The sequence below is a fragment of the Nycticebus coucang genome, chromosome 11 (genome assembly GCF_027406575.1).
Source record: "Nycticebus coucang isolate mNycCou1 chromosome 11, mNycCou1.pri, whole genome shotgun sequence".
NCBI classification, from domain to species: Eukaryota; Metazoa; Chordata; class Mammalia; order Primates; family Lorisidae; genus Nycticebus; species Nycticebus coucang.
Window position 1 is genome coordinate 59088936 of NC_069790.1, and position 24814 is coordinate 59113749.

The 24814-nt window shown below is 39.6% G+C and overlaps 1 protein-coding gene across 7 annotated transcripts in view; it reads right to left on the reverse strand.

Annotated features, from left to right (window-relative positions):
- Nucleotides 1-2212: 2212 nt before the first annotated feature.
- AKAP9 (A-kinase anchoring protein 9) overlaps nucleotides 2213-24814 on the reverse strand; it is a 193706-nt gene continuing 171104 nt past the window's right edge. For all 7 annotated transcript variants that reach the window (XM_053608480.1, XM_053608479.1, XM_053608477.1 and 4 more), the window contains 13 exons: nucleotides 22303-22447; nucleotides 18162-18381; nucleotides 17231-17381; nucleotides 14585-15253; nucleotides 13855-14063; nucleotides 13361-13466; nucleotides 11182-11364; nucleotides 9518-9715; nucleotides 8441-8673; nucleotides 6201-6286; nucleotides 4954-5083; nucleotides 3908-4047; nucleotides 2213-2759 (listed from right to left, as the gene is read on the reverse strand). In XM_053608480.1, coding sequence (XP_053464455.1) covers nucleotides 2722-2759; nucleotides 3908-4047; nucleotides 4954-5083; nucleotides 6201-6286; nucleotides 8441-8673; nucleotides 9518-9715; nucleotides 11182-11364; nucleotides 13361-13466; nucleotides 13855-14063; nucleotides 14585-15253; nucleotides 17231-17381; nucleotides 18162-18381; nucleotides 22303-22447 — 2508 coding nt within the window. In that variant the 3' untranslated portion in view covers nucleotides 2213-2721. The remainder of the gene's footprint in view (nucleotides 2760-3907; nucleotides 4048-4953; nucleotides 5084-6200; nucleotides 6287-8440; nucleotides 8674-9517; nucleotides 9716-11181; nucleotides 11365-13360; nucleotides 13467-13854; nucleotides 14064-14584; nucleotides 15254-17230; nucleotides 17382-18161; nucleotides 18382-22302; nucleotides 22448-24814) is intronic.

Below are 24814 nucleotides of genomic sequence, written 5' to 3' on the forward strand. Positions count from 1 at the left end.
TTGGGAATAGTATGATAAGGCACATTTTTTTTTTTCTTTTTTGTGGTTTTTGGCCGGGGCTGGGTTTGAACCCACCACCTCCGGCATATGGGACCGGCGCCGCCCTACTCACTGAGCCACAGGTGCCGCCAGATAAGGCACATTTTAAAGCCTGGTCAGGAATCAACTTACCTCAAATTACAACTGCAGGCCCAACTATGTGAGGTATCTGTAATTTGACTACATAGTCTGTTTTTACAAGTGTATGTGTATGATAGCCCTGTATAAAAAGCTGGAAGACTGTTCAACTATAATTATAAAGGAAGAAATCTCTTCTGTTAGCCATTTTTTCACATTAAAATCTTCTTTGAGAAAAGTAGACTCTGTATTCATGGATTTTAAAGTATTTGCTTTAGTGAGTAGAGTTCAGGGAATCTAGGATTTGAGTGGGGAAAGTTGTATTTTATTTCCATGAATTTCTCATTACCATTTGGTATTTCCTTCAGTTGTGAACTGAGACAACAAACCATACTAATATTAGTACCCATGATCTTGCCAATATAAATCAGGTATTTTTGTATAATATTACAGATTTTGCAGATCTCTTAAAGTAATCTTTTATTTTTACCACTACTTTGAAATTAGTAAGCAATCTAATTACTGCCAGATTAGTAAGATCTAGTAACCTACTGTTAGACCTCATTTGATGCTTCAATCTTATGTATATCATAATTTTTTTTTTTTTTGTGGTTTTTGGCCAGGGCTGGGTTTGAACCCGTCACCTCTGGCATATGGGGCTGGTGCTCTACCCCTTTGAGCCACAGGCACCACCCATGTATATCATAATTTAAAAAGTTTGACTGTTATTTTTATATAATTGGAATGCTTTTGTAATCCTATGTAATTTATATTTTCAAAACCATTATTCTGAGAAGGGATCTAGAGTCTCACTAGACTATTAAGAACCTGTAGCTCAAAGGAGTAGGGTGCTGGCCCCATATGCCGGAGGTGGTGGGTTCAGACCCAGCCCTGGCCACAAACTGCAAAAAAAAAAAAAAAAAAAAAGAACCTGAGGTAAGGCTAGTCTGTTTAGTAAATAGTTTTAGACTTCCAACAGGTTCAGTTTTAGACTAATTACTGAGAAAGCATGAGTAAGTGTGATCACAGAGGCTTAATACCATAAGGAGGGTTGATGGTCAAATAATAGGCATGAACCCAGTTTGATAGAGCATTTGTCCACCTGGTCTTTTTTTCCTCTCTTATCCCCTACAGCAGAATAGCCTTGAACGGCAAGGCAGCCATTCTAGCTGAAAAAGGTTTTTACTCAATCTCTTTTTGGAATCCATCTGCTTACAGGAAAGTTTTAGTTGGCCCTTTTTATCTGTGGGTTTGTATCTAAGGATGTATCAGCATCCTCTGATTCAACCAACTGCACAGTGAACATATATTATCCTTTTATTTTGTATTTTAAAATATCAACTATACAGAATTTATATGAGTAATTTAAAGATGATTTAAAGCACATGGGAGGATGTGCATAGGCTATATGCAAATACTACATCATTTTATAAGTGACTTGAGCATCCAGAGTTTGGTATGGGGGTGTCCCATGGATACCAAGGAACAACTGTAATTAGAAAATGTTGAGAATGTATAGCTTGTTACAGTGCTTGTTTGTATTGGCATAAATCACAGAATAAGTAATAAGACAATTAACTCTGGATATAAGCATCAAATACTATTCCTCTTACTATTTTAATAATTTACTAAGGGGAGGAATGCGGAAAATGACATTGGGATTTGTATTATATCTGCAATAGCTTCTCAATCTGTATTTGGCTTGGACAGCAGGAACACTGTATATAATTCTGCTGTGCATTGTGATGAAGATGCTTTTAGTTAGGTGATTTCTGCAGTATCTTAGTGAGCCATGGATTTGTAAGGACACATCTTTGGATACAGATAACACTAAATGTAATATAGTAAATATGGATAAATTGAATACCAATATAGCTTTTTAAAAATACTAGAAATAGATGTAAGGTTGATAGCAAAGGCATATGCAAAACTTCCTTTGGAGGGAGAGAAAAACCCCAACGGTACCTAATTATAAGATTAGGACAACTTTCTCTCCAATCCTTACGTCATACATACTATGTGTTTGTGATAAGTAGTAAAATGATAGGCACCAAGAACTACAGCTCAGTTAAAAATGAAGAAGGTTCAAATACAGTGTGGTGAAAATGGTGAAGTCATTTTTATTTCAGTACTTGACAAAATACCCCATAAAATTCAAAACTTCTACCATTATACAAAAATAGGTCTCTACAAGTGATATTATCTGTCTTCATCACCAGTAGCAAATATTTTAGGCAGAAACAGGTAACTTCAGTGGCCTTGTAAGAAGTGCAGGACACCTCAAGCTACACATTCAGCAGTATTATAATGTGTAAAGTTTAATCTTTTCATCCATTTGATAAATACACAAGGTTTATAATTTAATGTTTTAAATTAGCATTCCACAAATATACATGTAGTTTAATGATTACTGTGCATGAATACATGCACAATGTTTATATATACAAATTCCAGTTTGTTTTCATGTTCTGGTGCAGGATTTGTATACAATCATAAGCTGTGTTTGTACTGGTCCCATTGTATATTCACAATACAAAAGCACAAAACCATTGATTTACAAAAGGAAATTTGTTTAAAATCATCAATTAATGATGTTTCAAAGGATTATCTTCTCATGCCAGCATGAAATTGAGTAATTGAACCTATAAAAGAAAAACAGGACATTTAAATGATTTCAAATTAGGTTGCTACCTACCCATATCAGATTAATTCAGGCAAAGCAGATTACTATAGTCCTCCATTAAAAAATAAATGCTCTCTTTCCCCTTTTAAAGGTCTTATTTACACTTGCACTTATTTTCAAAAGAGATTTTGAATATATATTTCAAAGTTACCATGACTGGCTCTATAGCAAGGAAAGTGAGACTAATTAAGAGTTTCTTCAAAGTCTGCTGAAGTTGAATGCTATGTGTGTGTGTGTGTGTGTGTATATGCCTCCTTCATCTTAAAAAATCTTTTATTCTTCAAAATCTAGATTTTATGAAATTTGGATGCCCAAAGCAAAACAAGCCAAGCCAACCAACCAACAAGCTTCAGCTATGATAATACAGTTTCCTATTACTACAAGTGGCTGAGGTTAAACAACTTATGTTTTGAGTGAAAAGATACTTAACCTATAAAATAGCCCGTAGATTGTTGGTCTAGTAGGAAAAAAAGGTTCTTAAAAATAAAAGCATAAGATAACGGTTCTCAACCTGTGGGTCGCGACCCACAGGAACTATATTAAAGGGTCGTGGCATTAGGAAGGTTGAGAACCACTGATATAAAAGGTATAAATTTTTTTGTGTGTTTTTGAACAAAAAATGAAAGATGGTCCTTGCAAAGTTTTTTAAATGGGATAGATTTTTTGATTATACATAAGACCACAATGGATAATAGGAATAATGACTGTATCAGGTGCTTCCTCCTCCCTCCATACTGATCCACACACCTTGCTGCTTTCCAACATGCATTACTTAGGAATATGCTCTCCAGGGGACTGTAGCCTCAGAGTACACTGCATGTTGGCTCTCATTGTGCATTTTGTTTAATCAATCTGCTCTCTGAAGATAACAGAAATTCTTTTTTGGGGAAGTGGGATCCAGGGTGATGAATGTGTCTTGACTTAAAACCTTTACAGTTGGTTTCTCTGCTAGTTACACTGAGTTTAAGCTTTGGCTAATTTGGTAATTATGCACTGCATTGGAAGATTTGATTATCCTAATGATGAGGGTCAAGGAGTTTCAAAAAGAGAGGAGAGGTGTGGGTCTAGCACCATGGTGCTGCCGATACCCGGTTCAACTTCGAGTACCTGACTGTACGGTTCCAAGCCGTCTTTGCAGTGCCTCTAGCCGAGTGATATAATCTGTCAGGGCTCTGTCAGGATCATAATTCTGAAGCTGAGAACATGCGAGGGAACTAGGATTTAAATCAGCTGGAGTGCCTGGGTACCTACAGGATTAAAATTACATACATGAATCTAAATTATCCAGAAACAATGCAAGTAAATTACCAACCTCTGGGGGCCTACTTCCCCCAAAGCTAGGCCACTGTACACTGCCTCATGTATGTCTACTCCATGCTTTTCAATTTGGGATGAGAAAGAAACTCTTCAATGAATTTAAAGAAGCCACTAATTATCATAGCAATACCCAGTACAATGCCTGTTGCAGAGGTCCTCAATAAATGTTAGATGTGTATATATGCATCCCATCATGCAGATTGTAGAGTTTTTCATTATGGTCAGAGACTACCAATTTTAGTCAACATTTTCCCCAATGTCTGTCTAATCACAGCATGTCTCACTAAACACTTGGTCAACTTTGTTTCCTAAATCCTTTGAAACAAAGGCATGACTATAGTAAGTTTTTGGATTTCTAACTGGTTACAAATTCAAAAACTAGTTTTGGTTTTCAGCTTAGATTATGTAAATTATAACTAAAGATGTCTAGCTAACTCAATGCAAAGAAGTTAAAGCTCAGGGCGGCGCCTGTGGCTCAGTCGGTAGGGCGCCGGCCCCATATGCTGAGGGTGACGGGTTCAAACCCAGCCCCGGCCAAACTGCAACCAAAAATAGCCGGGCGTTGTGGCGGGCGCCTGTAGTGCCGGCTACTCGGGAGGCTGAGGCAAGAGAATCGCGTAAGCCCGGGAGTTGGAGGTTGCTGTGAGCCGTGTGACGCCACGGCACTCTACCCGAGGGCCATAAAGTGAAACTCTACAAAAAAAAAGTGAGTCTCTGCAAAAAAGTGAGTCTCTACAAAAAAAAAAAAAAAAAAAAGAAGTTAAAGCTCAAACAATATCCATCTTTCTCTATTAAAAATATTTAACCATTCCACACAGGTTTTCTCAAATTCTTACCTATTTTGAAATGGTAAAGGAGACCTAGGATAGTCCAGATCTGATCTTGAGCGATATGTAGTTTGTCTTGGCTCTCCATATAGCTCAAGCCCACCAGAAGAATGATAAAATGGGTCAGTTTTTTCAGCACCTAAAGTAATCCAAAATACAACCTTGTAAAGAAAAATATTCTAAGCCCTTGAAACATTTTTATGAAAAAGAAGATCCTAAAAGTATACTGTACTATACCGCTATCTCCTACTTAGTCATTTTCAATTATTTTTACTAGAAAGAAACAACAGTACAAACAAATATTTGGCTTTCAAATGTTTACCTTTGAATATGAGTGATTTCTGATATCTGGAACTATCCCTCAAAGATAATTAACTAATTGGAGTATTTCTTTTTAAAAGACCTCTTGGCTATAACTGGATGAAAGGTGAGAGGTATCTGAGTGTGTATCTTGTGAGTGAAAAGATGAGGATAAAAATTAGACTAATGTAACCAAGTCCTTTCATCATTCCAGTCTACTCACTCATTGAAAAAAACTTGAAATCAAAATTTGCTAACTTAATACAACACAATAACTCAATTACACATTTTAGCTTTTCATTGTAACAATATTTGAAAATACTCTGCTTAGGTTACCAAACATATTTCCCTTTTCTCTACTGTGCTTTAATATCAATATATGGTACAGGTATGCTGTGTGCTCCCTGGCTTCTGATCTCACCTTTATGCCGCATACAAGCCCTAATTTGTTTTCACTTCTAGATGTAGAGAAAAGGAATTTTAACTGTTACCATTACAGTAAACTCAGAAACCTGTTTGAATATTGCTCAATTATGAAAACATCAAACCATAACTCTTCCACATGACTAACAGCAACCCTGCCTTGAAGCAAGGCCTTATTAAGTGTTGAAACAAGGAGACGGGGCTCTGGAGCCAGACTGCAGTGTTCAGTCCTGGTTCTATCACTTCCCTAATGTTGATTTGGGGCAAATGACATGTGCTTTCCATGCCTCAATTTTCATCTGTATAGCAAGAACAATCATTTGGAGAATACAGGAAAAGAGCAGGGTCTAGAGCAGACTCAGTCAAACATAAAATCAGCCATTATTACTCTCTTGAACAGTGAGGTTCCCAGCTTTGTTAGTGATAAGGGCTCTCTGTCTCTGGACAGCACTAGATCCAGAATTTATTATTTAGAAAGTATTATGTGTGCAGAAATTTCTAAAACATAGGAAATGTTGTTATTCTGACCTCACCTTGATTCAGCCCAAAGCCATCCTTGTTAATATTGATGCAACCAGAACCTGTGACTCGATGCCATCGTCGAACCAAAAATTTCATTCTAAAAGAGATTCCAAGATAAAATTTCACAACACATCTATAACGTAAAGAGTACAAATATGTATTTCCCACAAAAATAAAGCCATACATTTATAAACAGAACAAATTTCAATATAGTCATGATTGCCTAAACTATGTAAACACCCCCTGGTCTGTGACAAAATCAACGAACAGATCCTCTCATCCACTTCCCAAGTGGCACCAGAGGTCTGTCACATTGCCAGCATCAGGCTCTGGATTTAGGGATAAGCAGGGCAAAGAAATGGAATAATAAAAAGTAGAGAAAAGAATGCAGAATAAAGGGCAGATGAGGTAGGAAGAGAACCAAGACTGTTAAATCAGCAGTAAGAGTGTCCTGGGAAAACTGGAACATGGGTGGTGAGGCTTTTCTTGTCCCTTTGAACAGGGACAAAAACTACTGGTTTTAAAAGAACTGGGGGTATCAGTGTCACAACCCGGGTGCCCCAAGTTTCTGCCTATCTTGGCCCAAGGACCTTTTTGGGAGTGCTAGTTTTGATTTCTTATTTCTAGTAAGTTTCCAGGCTCAGTCTTAGGAGGGTCAAATACAATAAGCATATACAAGAGGAGAACAAAGAGAGGGTGGCAGAGTGAAGTCCTTTAGCAGCACCTTCTACACGCTCATATTCCTCTAGGCAAAATTACTAGCTAACTCCTGTGCCCTCCTATTAACGTCTCCTAAGCTCTGTGCATGGTGGTCTTCACCACTACAAAGTGAGCTGCCTTTAGGGATTTAGCAGGGATGCATTTTTTCATCAATGTGTCTACCAACCCTTACCCTGGTTATTCTATATGAGGCAATGAAGGGAATGAAAGGTATAAAAGGAAGAACTGACACCAGGGGGCTGTGAAGTAGAGTAGAGTAGAGGCAAGGAGAGTCTCAGGCCAAGCAGCAGCTCCAGCCCGAGCTCCTGTTTGGAGAGCCAGCATGCAGGAGACTCTTGGGAGACCTGGGCTGGCTGTGCCAGCTCAATCACTGCTGGCTTTGTAAACACCCCCCGCCACTTCAGTTTCCTCAACTATGAAATAAGATTTTGGACTAGGTGATCTCAGATAGCTTTCAGTTAAAAAAATATTTCATATTGTTAAAGAAAAATAACAAGAAAAAAGGACAAACTCCTTGAAATAGTATTCGAGTGATCTGACTAGAAGAACTTTATAAAACAAAATTCCTTTGAGACTGTCTGGCTCTTAAGAGAAATAAAAGGGAGGGGAATGCATGGAGAAGCTCAGGTTTTTGTATGTATACCAGGTTAAAGGACTGAAGTGGGCCAGGTCCTCAAGGTATCCTGAGTCTTGGCTCCATTTTAACTGCATTCAGAAGTAATAGCAGAGTTGTTGTTTGGAACTACCAGAGAAAGAACGGCAAACCACGAGCAGAGTCCTGTGTCCTAAAGGCCAATCTCTGATCTAAATGCAGAGTTAGGACAGGGATTTTCACAGCTGGGCACCAAGAGTGGGTTATTTTGCAATGAAGAAAATAAATGCATGTCAGCCTAAGGAGTAATTTTTCAAAAACATATTTTCCCCTTTATTTAAGTATCAGTTTGAGCTTATGGAGACTTTTAAAAAAGCCAACCCAGGCTGGATGGGCTAGCTCTGAGTTGCCAGCTGCATGTGCCTAGAAAGGCCCCTTTCATTGGCTATATAAAGTATCCCTGCTAAAAGGATGAAAACCTAGAAAGAAAATAAGCAGGCATGTTTTAGTGATGGCACAGGTCACCTACTATACAAATATAGAGCATAACTAGCAAAGAAAAGGGGGAGGAGGGCGCGGTGGCTCACACCTGTAATCTTAGCACTCTGAAAGGCTAAAATGGGTGCATTGCTAGAGCTCACAGGTTCGAGGCCAGCCTGAGCAACAGCGAAACCTCGTCTCTAAAAACAGCTAGGCATTATGGCCGGCACCTGTAGTCCCAGCTACTTGGGAAGCTGAGGAAAGAGGATTATTTGAGCCCAAGAGTTAGAGGTTGCTGTGAGCTATGACAACACATCACTCTACTGAGGGCAACAAAGCGAGACTCTGTCCCCCCCACCGCACCCCCCCCAACACACACACAAAAGAAAAGGGGAAGGATTAAAAATAACTAATCCTTTTGGAGAGTCTATGAATAAAATGCATTTTCAAATACTTAACCTTGAAATTGCAATGGACACTCGGACGGCTGATCGAAACCTGGTGAAGCCCTTTGGCCGGTTGGTGATCCCCTCTAGGTCTGTGAAGACGGGCTGGCCCCCCATCCGGGCGAGCAGCGCCAGTGTGGCGTCTTCACATTCTTGGAACCCACCCAGTAACAGCAGCAGGTATTTCTTCTGATAAATGAGAGCTTTTCGAAAACTTTCTGCTCTCAGATATTTACCATAAATTCTCTATTTTTAAAGAAAGAATGAACATAATGAAATTAAGAAGGTATTCAAATTGTTTTCGAGGGGAAAATAACCTATATTTTTAACAACAAGAAAAAATAGTAATAGTAGTAACAGAACGACAAGTACCCTATCACTGTTTTCTACTTTAGCAGCAGGGATGATAGGATAAGTTAACTTTAACCTTTATGCGTCAGCCTGGGCAACAGAGTGAGACCCTGCCTCTACAAAAATTAAAAAATTAGCCAGGCATGGTGGTATGTGTCTGTAGTCTCGGCTACTTTTATTACTAGAGCCCAGATTTTTGAGGTTGGGGTAGCAGTGAGTTACAACCACACCCCTGTGCTCTAGCGTAGGTGACAGAGTAAGACCCTATTTCTTTAAAAAAACAAAAAAAGGCATAAATATGTGTTCACTATACAGGTAGAATGAATATTCCCAAAGTTTCTCTTTCCTTTTGTTTTGGATTTTGAGTTAACTAAGGTAGTTTAACTACAATGTTCATTATTAGTCACTAGAAGAGGCCATTCAGAGGGCTCATCATCTCACAAAACATGATGCTCTTGCATTGGCAGTAATACAGGTTGTGTTAGAAGTTGGAAAGATATTCTGTTAATCTACTAGGGCAGAAATTGTGGGGAGTGGAACCAGGAGCCCAGGGTGTTGTCACTTCTATTAATATAGAGCTTCATCTGGTCCCAGGGGACTAGTGTCCACCTAGAGACCTGCATACAGCCTGAGTGCCATCTAAATTTCTTTAGTCTGTTCAATTAAGGTCAGTGAGAGATAAAACAAGGCAAAAAGAAAATCAGCTGTGATGTACATTTAGACAAAAGATGTCTCCTACCTTTAAAGCGATGTGTTCAGAATCAGAGCTCAGATTCTGAAGTAAAGCCTCATTTCTTAGTTCAGCCTTCAGTTTGCACACTTCAGCCTCTGCCCTTTTTAAGGATTTCTGAAGAGTTGACTTTTCTCTGCTCCATATCTCTTTCTCAGAAGCAATGATGGCTTCGATGTTGGCACCACCGAGTGAAAACCTAGAAGACTGCAAAGACCACAGCCTACTGACGTGATTTTAAAGAACAAGACTCTGAAGAAAAGTCTGAATGAAACATATTAAAAACATCCCCATGACAGACAGAATTTCAGCTTACCAACCTCATTCAGAGAAAGTTCAAAGCCAATCTCAACTACATAATGGAACCCTTAAGTATATGATCCTCTGCTGAAACATTTTACAACTAAAAGTTCTTTACAAGCCTGGCCACAGACAGGGTTATGAAGATTTAGCAGAGCTTTGGACTTAAAAAGTCAAGACGTAACAAGTGGACCATCTAGGTCCAAATTCTGAGCTTGTGCCTCCAATGGTACACTGGAGAAGTAGAGAAAAGAGGATGGATACACATGGGTCAGTAGATGCCCGAGAAGCCACACACACGTGCTGCTGTGGCTCTGACTTCAGCTGCCTTACAGGTCTTTCCTGTTCTTTACACGGGATATTTATGGAAGCTGGCAATTTATTTATAGCTTAAGTGTAGAAAAATTTTGAGTAAATTCCCATAGTAATTTATTCGACCAAAAAACATAATTACACCATCTTTCACTTGCATCATGAGCACATTAACTGATGAAGCCCTGAAGGGAACTGCTGTCAGGATTCACACCTAAGCAGCTCTCCCACGCGTCTGGTGGTAGTCGCTAGGAAGCCGGGGGTCTGGTTTTGGAGATAAATATATCTTGGAGGATTTACACCTGGGCAGCTCTCCCACACGTCTCGGGGCAGTCTGTATGCAGCAGGGGGTCTGGCTTTGGAGATAAATATATCTTGGAGGATTCACACCTGGGCAGCTCTCCCACGCATCTGGGAGCAGTCCCTAAGCAGCCAGGGGTCTGGTTTTGGAGATAACTATATCTTGGAGGATTCACACCTGAGCAGCTCTTCCACACATCTGGGGGCAGTCCCTAGGCAGCGAGGGTCTGGCTCTGGAGATAAATATATCTTGGTCTGACTAAGACTTCAGTTCAGCTTCCTCATGGATAAAGCTGGATGTGTATTAGGGTGGCGGGTTCAAACCAGGCCCCGGCCAAACTGCAACAAAAAAAAAAAGCCGGGCGTTGTGGCGGGCGCCTGTAGTCCCAGCTACTCGGGAGGCTGAGGCAAGAGAATTGCTTAAGCCCAGGAGCTGGAGGTTGCTGTGAGCTGTGTGATGCCACGGCACTCTACCGAGGGCCATAAAGTGAGACTCTGTCTCTACAAAAAAAAAAAAAAAAAAAAAAGAAATTCTAGATGTATATAACGCAGAGTGTAGTACAGAGATGGCTCCCAGGAGTGATTACTGGTAACTTAGTAATTAGTAAAACAATAGTTAACCCTATATAATTTTTCACAGATCCTCCTAAGAATTAGATACTTGGCATTTTTTACAGTACCAGGGTTAAGAATTGAAACTAGATGGCAGAAATGGAAACTTTGTACTTCTAATATGTAGGACATGCTAAAAATAGACATACATTCTCTCTCCCAGCTCCTGTTGGTCGATACCACCGGATCTGCTCTTCCAGCTTCATAACCATGTTTCTTAGATCATTCTTTTCTTCAGTCAGTTGGCTGATATGTCCTGTCAGCTCAGCATTTTGTCTCAGCAGTCTTTCAGTCAATGAGCCACAGGAAGTACTTGAGGACAACAAGCGGGGCTGAAAAAATAAAATGGTGTAAGATCACATCAACACAAATGTATGTTAAATAATGCATACTAAAGTGTGAACAGGCACTGAGAGCAACACGTTTCATGAAGAAGTGGTGCTTGGGCTGAGTCTGAAACACATGGGTCACTACAAAAGTTTTGAAACACACTGTGTTATGGTCCACTGTTTCATTCCCAGGAAACCTAGTGACAGCATCCTTTCTGATTCACCTGAGCGAGTTTCTGGGTGTTGCTGGGAGGGCTTCATTTGTTTCCATCCATTCGGACTTTCTGTTTCCTGATTTTTGATGACCCATGTAATAGGGAGAAACTTACCAGGCAGGGAAGAAGACCAGGAAGAGCACAGTAAGCGGAAGGAACAGTGTATATGGAGGAAAAAGGCTTCAGTGAGAAGGCACTGCCCTTAGGAAAGCTGTAAGTTACTTGGTAAGGTGACAGCAAAGGCTGTTTAACTTGATGGATAACAGACCTACATGTGGGGAATGGAGAGCCATGAATGGCTTTATGGAGGAGTACACCACAAACAAAATTTAGGTGTTAGAGCTCAAAGGCACAGAACTTGGTTAGTGACTATACAGATGTGCAGTTAAGAATGAAGGAATGCAGTCGATGGTGACTCCCAACTTTTTAAACTGGGTAATATCATGACCAGAAATGTCTATTTGAGGGAGAAAGGAGAAAGGGAAGACAGAGTTCAGTTTAGAATGTGCCTATCAGGTTCCGAAGGGGTTACTACATGGTACATTTCCCTAAGGACAAAATAAAAAAAAAAAAACAAACCTGGGCTAGGCATAGTGGCTCATACCTGTAACCCCAGCGTTTTCAGAGGCTGAGGCAGGATCACTTGAGGTTAGGAGTTTGAGAACAGCCTGGGAAAATAATGAAACCCTGACTCTATAAAATTAAAAAAAAAATTGGCTAAGCATGGTGGTGTGCACGTGCAGCTCTAGTGACATGGAGGCGGAGGCAGGAAGGAGAATCGCAACAGAGGAATACACTCACAAAAATAAAAATAAAGAAAAAAGGAAACAAAATAAAATATAAGTCTAGATCACAATCACTAGAAGATAAGTTCCATAATGGTGAGGTTTTTTTGTCAGACTTGTTCACTGTATCCCCAGAACCTAGTACAGTTACCTGGCACATAGTAGGTGTTCAGTGTTATTTGCTCAATAAAGAACAGTTTAGTGAGAGCTCAGGCTGGGAAACTGAATGAGCTTTCATAGTTATGGTCAGAGGAAGCGATGAAGGTGACTAATGAAAGCTAAAGAAAGGATAAAAAAATCACAAAAGGCTAGAAAAGAGAGAGTTTTAAGAAAATGGACAAGGTCAAAAGTGTCAAATGGCACAAAGTAATAAAGAAAGGGACTGAGAAGATTCTCTGGATTAGTCCATTGGTAAGACACTGGTAGGATCCTAAGAGTAGTTTCACAGAGTGGTAAAGAATGCTTTTTTCAAGAGTCTGGTCTCTTAATTAGTAAGAGGTCCATGTAATTATTCAACAACAATGAAGAAAGCTAATTTCCCTCCAAGCTTTCACTCTCTTCTTCTTTTTTTTTTTTTTGAGACAGAGTCTCAAGCTATCGCCGTGGGTAAAGTGCTGTGGCATCACAGCTCACAGCAACCTCCAACTCTTGGGTTTAAGCGATTCTCTTGCCTCAGTCACCCAAGTAGCTGGGATTACAGGCACCTGCTACAATGCCCAGATATTTTTTGGTTACAGTTGTCATTGTTGCTTAGCAGACCCGGGCCGGGTTAGAACCCGCCACCCTCGGTGTATGTGGCTGGCGCCCTTGCCAACCAACCTACGGGCGCCACCTTTTCACTCTCTTGTATTGAGAGAAGGCAAACATTATTATCCATATTAAAAATAAATAAAAATATAAAACTCTTTATAGAATATGTTGCCAGTTTCAAATGATTTATAGTTTTTATTTTATCTTTGTTCTCAATGTTTAAGAAAGAGCTATTTGAAAAAGTCTTACCTCTTCGCCTGGCTGGCCAGTTAATTTCTGTAGTTGTAAAATAATTCCATCAATATTTTCCTGAACCCAAATGAAATCTTCATCATCTGCTGTTTCAAACTGTAGTCTTCAAGAAAAATGAAAAGATGTCAAGACACACTTTCTCAATTAGGGGTGCCAACCAGCAGACATTACAGACCAGGCAGCATTTTGCTGCCCCTATCACTTCTACCTGACTGTGAATGTTCTCTTTCCCTAGGTTAAGGCGTTGTTTTCTGATATAAGTTTTGTTAAATGATATCATCTCCTAAAGCAGCGGTTCTCAACCTGTGGGTCGCCACCCACAGGAATCGTATTAAAGGGCTGTGGCATTAGGAAGGTTGAGAATACTGTCCTAAAGTAAACATGCATTACCTTTAAATTTCAATTCCCCACCCTTAGCTAGCTATCATGAGCAATGGAGTCTGTCCAGGCTTATGCTATTTTTCCAAAGATCGGGCACAAAAGTCTCTAACCTATTAGAGGCTTTCTGGACTAGATGCTGTAGTTTTGAAGCTACATGTTGAAGCTTTTGTCTGATCCTTTCTAATTCATGATTACAGCCAGTTCCTCCTCCATTTATTTCAATCAGTTTAGGATAGTTTGATTCTTTTGTTTCTCCTTCTATTTTCTGTTGAAGCACCCAATTTCTAGTTCGATCATTGGTTAAGCTCCATGTGGTTGGCTGGCAATTTTGGAGAGAAAAAGAAAATAATAATTACAAATAAGCAGCATATCACATTCTTTTTAAAAGGAACCTAATTATTGTTTTGGATTTCACTTTATGGATTTCATTTAAAATGATTTGCATATGCCTATTTAGATAATATAATCCAATATCAAAATTTAATGAGCAGAGGGCTGCAGTAGTCTTTTACAAAATATTTAAAGAGGGGTGGCGCCTGTGGCTCAGTGAGTAGGGCGCTGGCCCCATAAACTGAGGGTGGTGGGTTCAAACCCAGCCCCAGCCAAACTGCAGCAAAAAAATAGCCAGGCGTTGTGGCAGGTGCCTGTAGTCCCAGCTACTCGGGAGACTGAGGCAGGAGAATCGCTTAAGCCCAGGAGTTGGAGGTTGCTGTGAGCTGTGTGAGGCCACGGCACTCTACCGAGGGCGATAAAGTAAGACTCTGTCTCTACCAAAAAAAAAAAAAAAAAATATATATATATATATATATATATTTAAAGAGAAACAAAGTGTCAATTTACCTCATTAAGATTCTGATACAGAATTCTTCTACTTTCTCGTTTTTCTTCTCGTTCCAGCTCTTGCTTCTGGAATTCCTGCATAATTCCTTGCAGTCGCTTTCCTTCAAGGTCTAACTTATAAACTTGTTGCCTTTTCTCTTCCAGCTGGCGCTGAAGATCTTCCACTTTGGACTGGAGCTCGTGCATTTTTTTCTGTCCTTCTGTGTTGGCCTCTTGCTCTGTCTGCAATGTCTTCCTATGAACCTGCCTATCTTTTTCCATTTGCTGTCTTGTTTGCAAAGAATCCAGTTTATATTTCTCAGTCTCATCTAACAATTCTACTATGCGACTGTGTTTTTCCTCGAGTTGTTTCTGTAACTCCCTAAGCAGGTCCTCAGAAGGTAAGGATGGCCGCGGCTGCCCACTGTCATCGCTGCTCGGCAGCTGTGCATGTAATTCCCGTTCCCTGTCCAGAGTACTACTCATTTCCCGAATCCGAACTTTCTCAGATTCAAGAAGAACCTGAAGCTCCAAGTTTCGACTCTGTTCCTCTGATAACTGGGCGTCATAGAGTACTCTTTGTGATTCTATTTTTTGCTGTGCTTCATTTAGTAGCTGCTTCTGTTGTTCCAAAAGTAGATTTAGCTGAATATTCCTTTGTTTCTGACCCTCAAGTGAAAATTTCAGATCCTTGCAGGTGAAAATTAAAGAACTTGTTAATACTGTTAAAACTATAAGTATACAACTATGCCTTTATTAATAATTGACAGTATTTGGTAATAGAAGATAGAACTGATCATCCAGTTTATTAACTTAAATTTTCTGATGTTATAGCATAACTATTTGAACACCCAACTGATTTTTTTCATCGAATATAAACAAAAGATAGGTAAGATAACAATTCTTTTCTCTCAAAACATTAACCTTATCTGACTAAGTAATATGAAGCACGGTATGTTTCTTCTAAGAAGGACAACCTTTAAATACTGAAGAGTTAGGCTGGGCGAGGTGGCTTGACGCCTGTAATCCCAGCACTCTGGGAGGCTGAGGCAGGTGGATTGCTTGAGTGCAGGAGTTTGAGATCAGGCAGACCAAAAGAAAAACCTCATCTCTTAAAAACAGCCAGGAGTTGTGGTGGGTAGTCCTAGCTACTTGGAAGGATGAGGTAAGAGGGTCTCTTGAGCCCAAATATGAGGTTCTGTGAGATATGACCCCATGGCACTCTATCCAACATAACAAAGTGAGACTCTGTCTCGACAAAAAAAAAAAAAGGACGTGTTCCTAGAGATCTTATATTCTAATAATTATGACTCCATGCACGTTAATAAATCTGTATTAAAAATATAAACGCTTCTGATATAATGCAATTTCTTGAAAAACCTTGTGTTCTATAGTGCTAGACATACGTGCTAAACATATATGTGCTAAAAATAATAGGGCTTATGTGGAAAGTAAGTCCAGGGACAAACTACTTAAAGTCTATGCATATTTTTTTTTTTTTGGAAATAGAGTCTCACTTTGTTGCCCTTGGTATAGAGTGCCATAGTGTCATAGCTCACAGCAACCTCAAACTCTTGGGCTCAAGTGATCATCTTTCCTCACCCTCCCAAGCAGTTGGCATTACAGGAGCTCTCCACAAGACCTGGATAGTTTTTTTTAGAGACAGAGTCTCACTCTTGCTCAGGCAGGTCTTGAACTCCTGAACTCTGGGAATTCACCAGCTGTGGCCTCCCAGGGTGCTGAGATTACAGGTTAGAGCCACCATGCCCACCCTCTATGCAAATTTTCAATGTTTAAAAAATGGTAATAAGCTGGGTGGTGCTGTGGCTCAGTGAGTAGGGCCCCGGCCCCATATACTGAGGGTGCCAGGTTCAAATCTGGCCCCGGCCAAACTGCAACAAAAAATAGCCAGGCGTGTGGCAGGCGCCTGTAGTCCCAGCTACTTGGGAGGCTGAGGCAAGAGAACTGCCTAGTGAGCTGTGATGTCACAGCACTCTACTGAGGGTGACAAAATGAGACTGTGTCTCCAAAAAAAAAAAAAATGGTAATAAGTATCTGGAGGGATAACATGTCCCTATCCTATAGGCTACCACAATGGACATTAAAAACAAAAAATGGGCAAAAATGCTGGCCATACATTTTTTTGTAGCATAGAGTAATGGGAACTAGGATTACGAGGGCAGAAGAAGAGCTCTGAGCCAGTGGGGCTACCATAAAGCGAGCACTGCATGTAGTTAGTATAAGCTGTCCTGAGCAGAGTGTCCTGCAAGGCGGGGGTGGGCCTCTCTAGGAGAGCCTAATGTTCAGTTTAAATTTTCTTAAAGAAAAGCAGCAAGGACTCCTGCTGCCAGAAAAGGATCTCTGTTCCCTTCTCTAAGAGAATATAGGAATCCAAACTATTCCGCACTGAACTGACTGCCCTGTTCACCACATTGTGTGTGTACCAATTCATAACCCCAAACCTTTGGATGTAGCAAAACAAAAACATCATCATACCGTGAACGTTTCCTCATAATACAGTTTAGTTAACCTTCCAACAGTACTCACCGCACAGTGAACAACTTCTCTCTTCGAAGAGTCTAAGGTTGTTATTTTAGAGGGAGGAAAGTCTCACACATTCTATCATTTTATATGTTCAGAGACATTTAAAGACAAAGATAACAATACCTCTAGTTGTTCTTTGTCCTGTTCTTCGCTGCGTCCCAATTTGGCTTTCTCTTTCTCCAGAGCCCACTGAAGCTCTCTTGATTTCTTCTGTTCACTTGCTAATGTATCATTAAGCAAATGTACTTCATCTGTCCTATCTTTAACTTCCAACCTAAATCAGAGAAACAAAAGAACTTTTGTGAAACTAATTTGAACAAGTATATAATAAGAGAGCAAGAAAGAAAAAAGACCTTCCATTGGAAAGATGAGGTACATAATAAACTAGCTAATAGGAAAATATAGATCATGTTATCGGGATTAAAGATTTTTTTTTTTTTTTTTGGCCGGGGCTGGGTTTGAACCCACCACCTCCGGCATATGGGGCTGGCACCCTACTCCTTTGAGCCACAGGCGCCACCCAGGATTAAAGATTTTTAACTGTGGCTCATTTCAAATTCACTATTTCTAATAAAACTATTGGTTACTATTTACCATTACAAACAATTATTTTCCTTTGTCTTTCACTGAACATGGGATTCACCATGTGTATTTATGTCTTTGGCAAGAAGAATATCTCAGTATTTACACCAACAAATCCATCCTTTTTATTATCTCTTCAAACATTTTTGCATATTTCAGCTAAGAGAACCATGAATTCCACTGAGTTCATAAATAATCACTTCAAATTAGTTGGTGGCAAAACTAAAGGCCAAATGATATCTTATACAATCTCAAATAGAATGAAGCCACAGCAGAAATATGCCAATATAATCATGAGTTTATCATTTGGGAAAACTCAAGTTTTTCCTGTCTACTACAGTTTTGACTTTAACACAGTTTCATGCTATTTAAATATCATGTATAATATTTTTCATAATGTTTACAGTGTTGATAACAAAATCGCTCTAATTCCTTTACAAAAACATGTTTATAAGAAGAAATGTTGGCACACCTGAATGCCTCTAATTCCTTCAGGTGCTTATGCTGTGCCTTGAGTGTTGTCTCTAGCTCCAGTTTAGTCTGTGCAAGTTCGCTCTTCAGCTCGGCAGCCACCATCTTCTCGGCGCCCAGCTGCTCCTGCAGCTCTGTGGCTCTGTCCTTGGCGCTGCTCAGCTCCCGCTGCATTTCCAGCACGTGAGTCTGCTTCTGCTGTGCACTGCACTCCAGAGGCTCTGAGTGGAATATGATCAAACAACTCATATTTGGTTTATAAATATTTTGTTGATAAGAACTGACTTGTAATTTAGGAGATTACTGCAAAGCAAATACAAAAGGCAAGATTACAGTCCAAGAGCCGGTGATTTATATCAATTTACTTTATGTGCGTTTCCCTCCTAGTGCTAGTGGTCAAGATTTTCAGAACTATAAATATATATGAAGATGATAAAAGTTTAAAAGCATACGAAGTTTCAATGTTCAAATAAGACTATAAATAGGAACCTGTTTTTGGTTCATCCAGAATTTCAATAGCTAAAATTAAAAAATTCCAAAGAGCTTTGACAGCCACACAGAAAGGGCCTGTAGCAGTTCCCATGTAGCCATGACCACAGTTACCAGCTCTGCACGCACCTTTTGTTCAGCGCACCCTTGCAGACAGTCCTTAGGAACTTTTAACTCTGTATCCAAAAGGAGGAAGTCTAAACCCCAGTTTGGATCCTGGTGTTTTCATTAAAAACCAACAAAACGGGCGGCGCCTGTGGCTCAGTGAGTAGGGCGCCGGCCCCATATGCCGAGGGTGGCGGGTTCAAACCCAGCCCCGGCCAAACTGCAACCAAAAAATAGCTGGGCTTTGTGGCGGGCGCCTGTAGTCCCAGCTGCTTGGGAGGCTGAGGCAAGAGAATCGCGTAAGCCCAAGAGTTAGAGGTTGCTGTGAGCAGTGTGATGCCACAGCACTCTACCCGAGGGCGGTACAGTGAGACTCTGTCTCTACAAAAAAACAAACAAACAAAAAAAAAAACCAACCGAACTCTTGCAACATATTAGTTACAATGAAAAAAAAAAATCTGAGGGCGGTGCCTGTGGCTCAAAGGCAGGGCACCGGCCCCATATGCCAGAGGTGGCGGGTTCAAACCCAACCCTGGCCAAAAAAACCACAAAAAAAAAAAAAATCTGAAAAACTTAACCCCTAAGTATGTTAAATGAAAAAAAGTGTGTTATAAAATATGTATTAGGATCCTCTTTTTAAGAAAAATATAAATTTACATACACATGCACACTGAAGAGGTCTAAAGACCTGTTTATCCAGGTGTTACATAGTCATTATGTTAGGACCTAGGGGATTCTATGGATGATTTTTATTTCATTATTTTGTTGCTATATTCTATAAATATGTAACACTATTGCACTAAGAAAAAAATTTTTTTTCTTTGGTTGCAGTTTTTGGCTGGGGCCGGGTTTGAATCCACCACCTATGGTATATGGGGCTGGCGCCTCACTCCTCAAGCCACAGACGCCATCAAGAAAAAAAATTTTTAACCTGATAAAATTCTATCAAAGCATATCAATTCATATTACAATTCATATTAATGATGTTAGGAGATAGGAATAACATTGGCTTTAGCCAATAATCAATCATGTTAATTTAGGCTTTTAAACTATAGAGGCTAAGGATTTATATACTATATACATATGAATCTTTGTGACATTAAGATTTCAATAGTGTTCTCTTTAAACTATTTTTTTTCTTCAAGACAGAGTCTCACTTGTCACCCTCAGGAGACGGCCCTGGCGTCACAGCTCAGCAACCTCAAATTCCTGGTCTCAAGCGATTCTCTTGCCTCAGCCTCCCAAGTAGCTGGGACTATAGGCACTCGCCACAGCACCTGGCTATTTTTAGAGACGGAGTCTCCCTCTGGCTCAGGCTGGTCTTGAACCTGTGAGCTCAGGCAATTCACCTGCCTTGGCCTCCCAGAGTGCTAGGATTATAGGCGTGGGCCACCATGACCTGGCCCTTAAACTAAATAATATTAATAGATTATCTCTAAAAATAGTCAATTATGCTTATGTCTAATGATATAGTTTTTTTTGGAGATAACCTTCCCCTGTTGCCCAGGCTAGCTCATGGCAACCTCAAACTTCTGGGCTGAAGTAATTTTCCTTCCTCAGCCTCCTAAGCAGCTGGGACTATAGGAACCTGCCACCATACCTGGGTGTGTTTTTTTTTTTTTTTTTTGGTAGAGACAGAGTCTCACTTTTTCGCCCTCAGTAGAGGGCCATGGAGTCACAAAGCTCACAGCAACTCCTGGGCCTAGGTGATTCTCTTGCCTCAGCCTCCCGAGTAGCTGGGACTACAGGTGCCTGCCACGGTGCCTGGCTATTTTTTTGTTGTTGCAGTTTGGCTGGGGCTGGGTTTGAACCTGTCACCCTTGGTATATGGGGCCTGCGCCCTACCCACTGTGCGACAGGCGCCACCCATGGGTACATTTTTTTCTATTTTAAGTAGAGATGGGATCTTGCTCTTGCTCAGATTGGTCTTGAACTGAGCTCAAGCGATTCTCCTGCCTTGGCCTCCCAGAGTGCTAAGATTGCAAGTGTGAGCCACTGCACCTGGTCTAAAGAAATATATTTAATTTCTTTCATTATACCTGTTTCTGCAAAAGTAATTTTAACCTGCTGCAGCTTTTCTATGACAATTATAAGATAATACTGTGACTTTAGAAATTTGACAAAGCAGAAAATTACTGAAGTCACAGGCATATGATGAAAATTAGATTTCGCTATACTCCAAAGATGTCCATCTATAGCTCAATTTAAATGGACAAACGCCTCTATCAAAAAATGGGGGTAAAAAACCCGAACAAGCCTATCACAAAAGCAAAAATCCAACTAGCCAATAATCATATGAAAAAAAGATTAAACTACTTTAGTAATTAAGAGGAAAGTCAATTAAAACTACAATCAGAATCTAGTGCATGCCTGACAGACTGGCAGCAGGGTCTGATGATACCAGCTGCTGGCAAAGATGTGAAGCAACAGAATTCTCCTCCACTGCTAGTGAGTGGGATATGACCACTTTAGAAAAAAGTTTGCCATTATCTAATAAATCTGAAAATATGTATCCTATGACCCAGCGATTCCACTCCTAGGTCTGTATTTACTCAGAAGGGTAATACCTGTGTACATCAGACTCACTGTGCCACAATGTCACTATTAGCACTGACTGCAACAGCTAAAAAGTGGGAACAACCCAAATGTTCAATCATAAAATGAATATATAAATTTTAGAGTAAGTATACAAGGGAATTCCATATAATAACAAAAACGAGTGAACGAGAGATAAATGCAATTACTTGGAAGAATGTTATAGTCAGGGGAAAGAAGGAAGACACAGCATATATCCAGATTGATAAAGGCCAAAATAGAAAAAATCTAAACTTATATGGTTTAGGAATATATAAATAAATATAAAACTACAGAAAAACCAGGATAATGATTACCTCAAAGGAGCAAGCATTTGGAAAGGGGGCTTTGGGAAACTGGCAGTGTTCTGCGTCTTCAATGGCTTATATGCCAGAGATAGTTGCTTAATACTTTCTCATAGCGGGTATTTGCACTTTGTATGTTCCTGTATGTTACAGCTTTTAATGTTTTGAAAAAGAATTAAAAAAGAATGAGTTACTTGCATTGTGGGTTTCTTTTTCTGTTAAGTGGTTATCTTCTAAAGAATAAAAGAAACACTTAAGATAATGATCTTAATGGGCTTAACGTGATCAGGGCAATGGCAGTTCATTTTAAATTACAGACAGTCCCTGGTTATGACCCAGATAGGTTCTGTAAGTTTGCCCTTAAGTTGAATTTGTATGTAAGTTGAATACTCTCCTATTACCTATAATAGCTTCTGTTCATATGTGCAAGTTGTATGTAAGTCAGATGTTTGTAATTGGGAGACTGCCTGTAAATAAAGCTGTTCAAAACCAATTCGACAATCCTCTAACCCCTATAGTAATTAATATAGATTGTCTTAATGTTATGAGAATGAAAAGAAAATGTGACTGAGAAAATGTGTTTTAAGTGAACAATAATAAGAGGAAGGGAAACAAAGTGAAATATTTTCAGCTATTTGCGTAACTGTATGAGCCTGTCATACAATTTACCATGGCTTGGTTTGTCATTCTCTTGTTCTCTCATCAGAGTCATTTTTCTACCATTCATCTGGGCATGCAGTGATTGAATTTCAGATAACAAACTCCTTCTATCTGCTTTCTGGAGACATTCCATAGCTGCTTGACATTCAACACCCTGTAACAAAAGGAAATAAAAAATCAAGTGAAGAAGTTGTAGATACCAGAAAATCAACCACCAAGAAATCTATCTAAAGAGGAATAAATGGAATGCCCATACCAAAAGTTTTTTATTTAAAAAACTTCACATGGACAGAACTGGAGGACATACATTAAGTGAAATAAGGCAGGAACATAAACATTGCATCTTCTTACTCATATGTGAAAGCTAAAGAAAAGGTATCTCAAGGCTGGGCGAGGTGACTCATGCCTATAATCCCAGCACTCTGGGAGGCCCAGGTGGGTTGACTGCCTGAGCTTAGGAGTTGGAGACCAGGCTGAGCAAGAGGAAGACTCTGTCTCTAAACATGGCTGGGTGTTGTGGACGCCTGTAGTTCCAGCTACTTGAGAGGCTGAGGCAAGAGAATCGCTTGAGCCCAAGAGTTTGAGGTTGCTGAGTGCTATGACGCCAACTCTACTGAGGGCGACAAAGTGAGACTCTACCTCAAAAAGGAAAAATAAGGTATCTCATAGAAGAAAGAAGTGGAACAGAGGACACCAAAGGCTGGGAAGAGTAGAAGGAAAAGAGGGTTAGGGAGATATGTGTTAAAGGATACAAAATTACAGCCAGAAAAGAGGAATCAGTTTTACTGTTCTACTCCACAGAAGGATTACTATAGTTAACAATTATATATACAGTTTCAAATAGCTAGAAGGAGGATTTTGAACCTTTTTTTTTTTTTTTAGAGATAGAGTCTCACTTTATCACCTTCGGTAGAGTGCCGTAGCGTCACAGCTCACAGCAACCTCCAACTCCTGGGTTTAGGCGATTCTCTTGCCTCAGCCTCCCAAGTAGCTGGGACTATACGCACCCGCCACAACGCCTGGCTATTTTTTTGTTGCAGTTTGGCCAGAGCTGGGTTTGAACCCACCACCCTCGGTATATGGGGCCGGCGCCCTACTCACTGAGCCATAGGCGCCGCCCTTGAACACTCTTAACACACACAAAAAATAAATGTCTAAGATGACAGATAAACTAATTACCCTGATCTGAGTACTATACGTTGTATGTATTGAAACATCGCTATATGTACCCCATAAATATGTACAATCAATTAAAAAACTTAAAATTTAAAACTCAAGAAAATAACATTGTTTTTCGTTTCCAAAATGTGTGAGGATATATTGTATACAAGTGCTCTCTTATCCCTAAATATTACATAGCCTATGTAAAAGTGGAATTAAGCTATTACCTGTAATAGCTTCTGTTCATGTGTGTAAGTTATTATTTAATATATGGAACTTATTCAAATTTTGCTAAATGTCCTTTACAGTAAAAGGAAAAGTGATATTCGTAAGTTGTATCTTTCATTAACCTTAAATTTTTGAAGCCAACAGGCTATTTTACGTCCCTCAATTAATAAAATTTTTTATTTTTAACTAATTTAAGCCAAATTCCTGTGTACCTTTACGCAGGTTTTCAGAAAGACAACATCTTATGTAATCACAGAACATTATCGAAACCAGGAAACTGACATTGGTACAATACTAGTTAGACTATAGGGCTTATTCATATTTCATTATTTTCTATGTGCACTCATTTGTTTCTTGGTGTATTGGATGATACCATGAAATTTTATCACATGTACAAGTTCATGTAACCACTGCACGATCAAGGTACAGATTGTTTCATTATGGCGAAGAAATTCCTTTGTAGTCACATCCTCTTGCTGGCCATAAACCCTGAAAACTAATGATTTTGTCTGTAGCACTGTAATTTTGGAATTTCAAGAGTGTCATAAACCACACAAGCTGTTGTGGGTAGAAATCCTTTGTTCCTTTTTAATTGTTTACCAGTATTTCATTGTATAGATGTAGCACAGTCTGTTTACCCATTTACTTGTCAAAGGATATTTGGATTGTTAGTATTTTTGGCTATTCAAAATAAATCTGTTACAATATTCACGTATGGGTTTTTCTAGAGACTGTTAAGTTTTCATTTCTGTCTGATTAAGTATCTAGTGTGTGATCACTAGATTATATGGTACGTGTACCTTTAACATTGTAAGAAACTGCCAGATCATGTTCCAGAGTTGGGTTTCCCACTTTACATTCCTACCAGCAGAGTATGAGATGCAGTTTCTCTGCATCCCCACCAGCACTTGGTGTCATCACACACATTTGTTACCTCAATTTGTATTGGTCTGATATTTCTCTAAGAGGAGATTCTGATTGTGCATTTAACAGAAATACCACAGAAGTGATACTGTGTCCTTATCAGTAATTATATGATGTCTGTCTGTTCCATTACTGGTTCTATTAACTCTGATCCTGTTAAGGTGGTACCTGCAAGATTTCTCCTCTGCAAACTTACTACTTTTCCCTT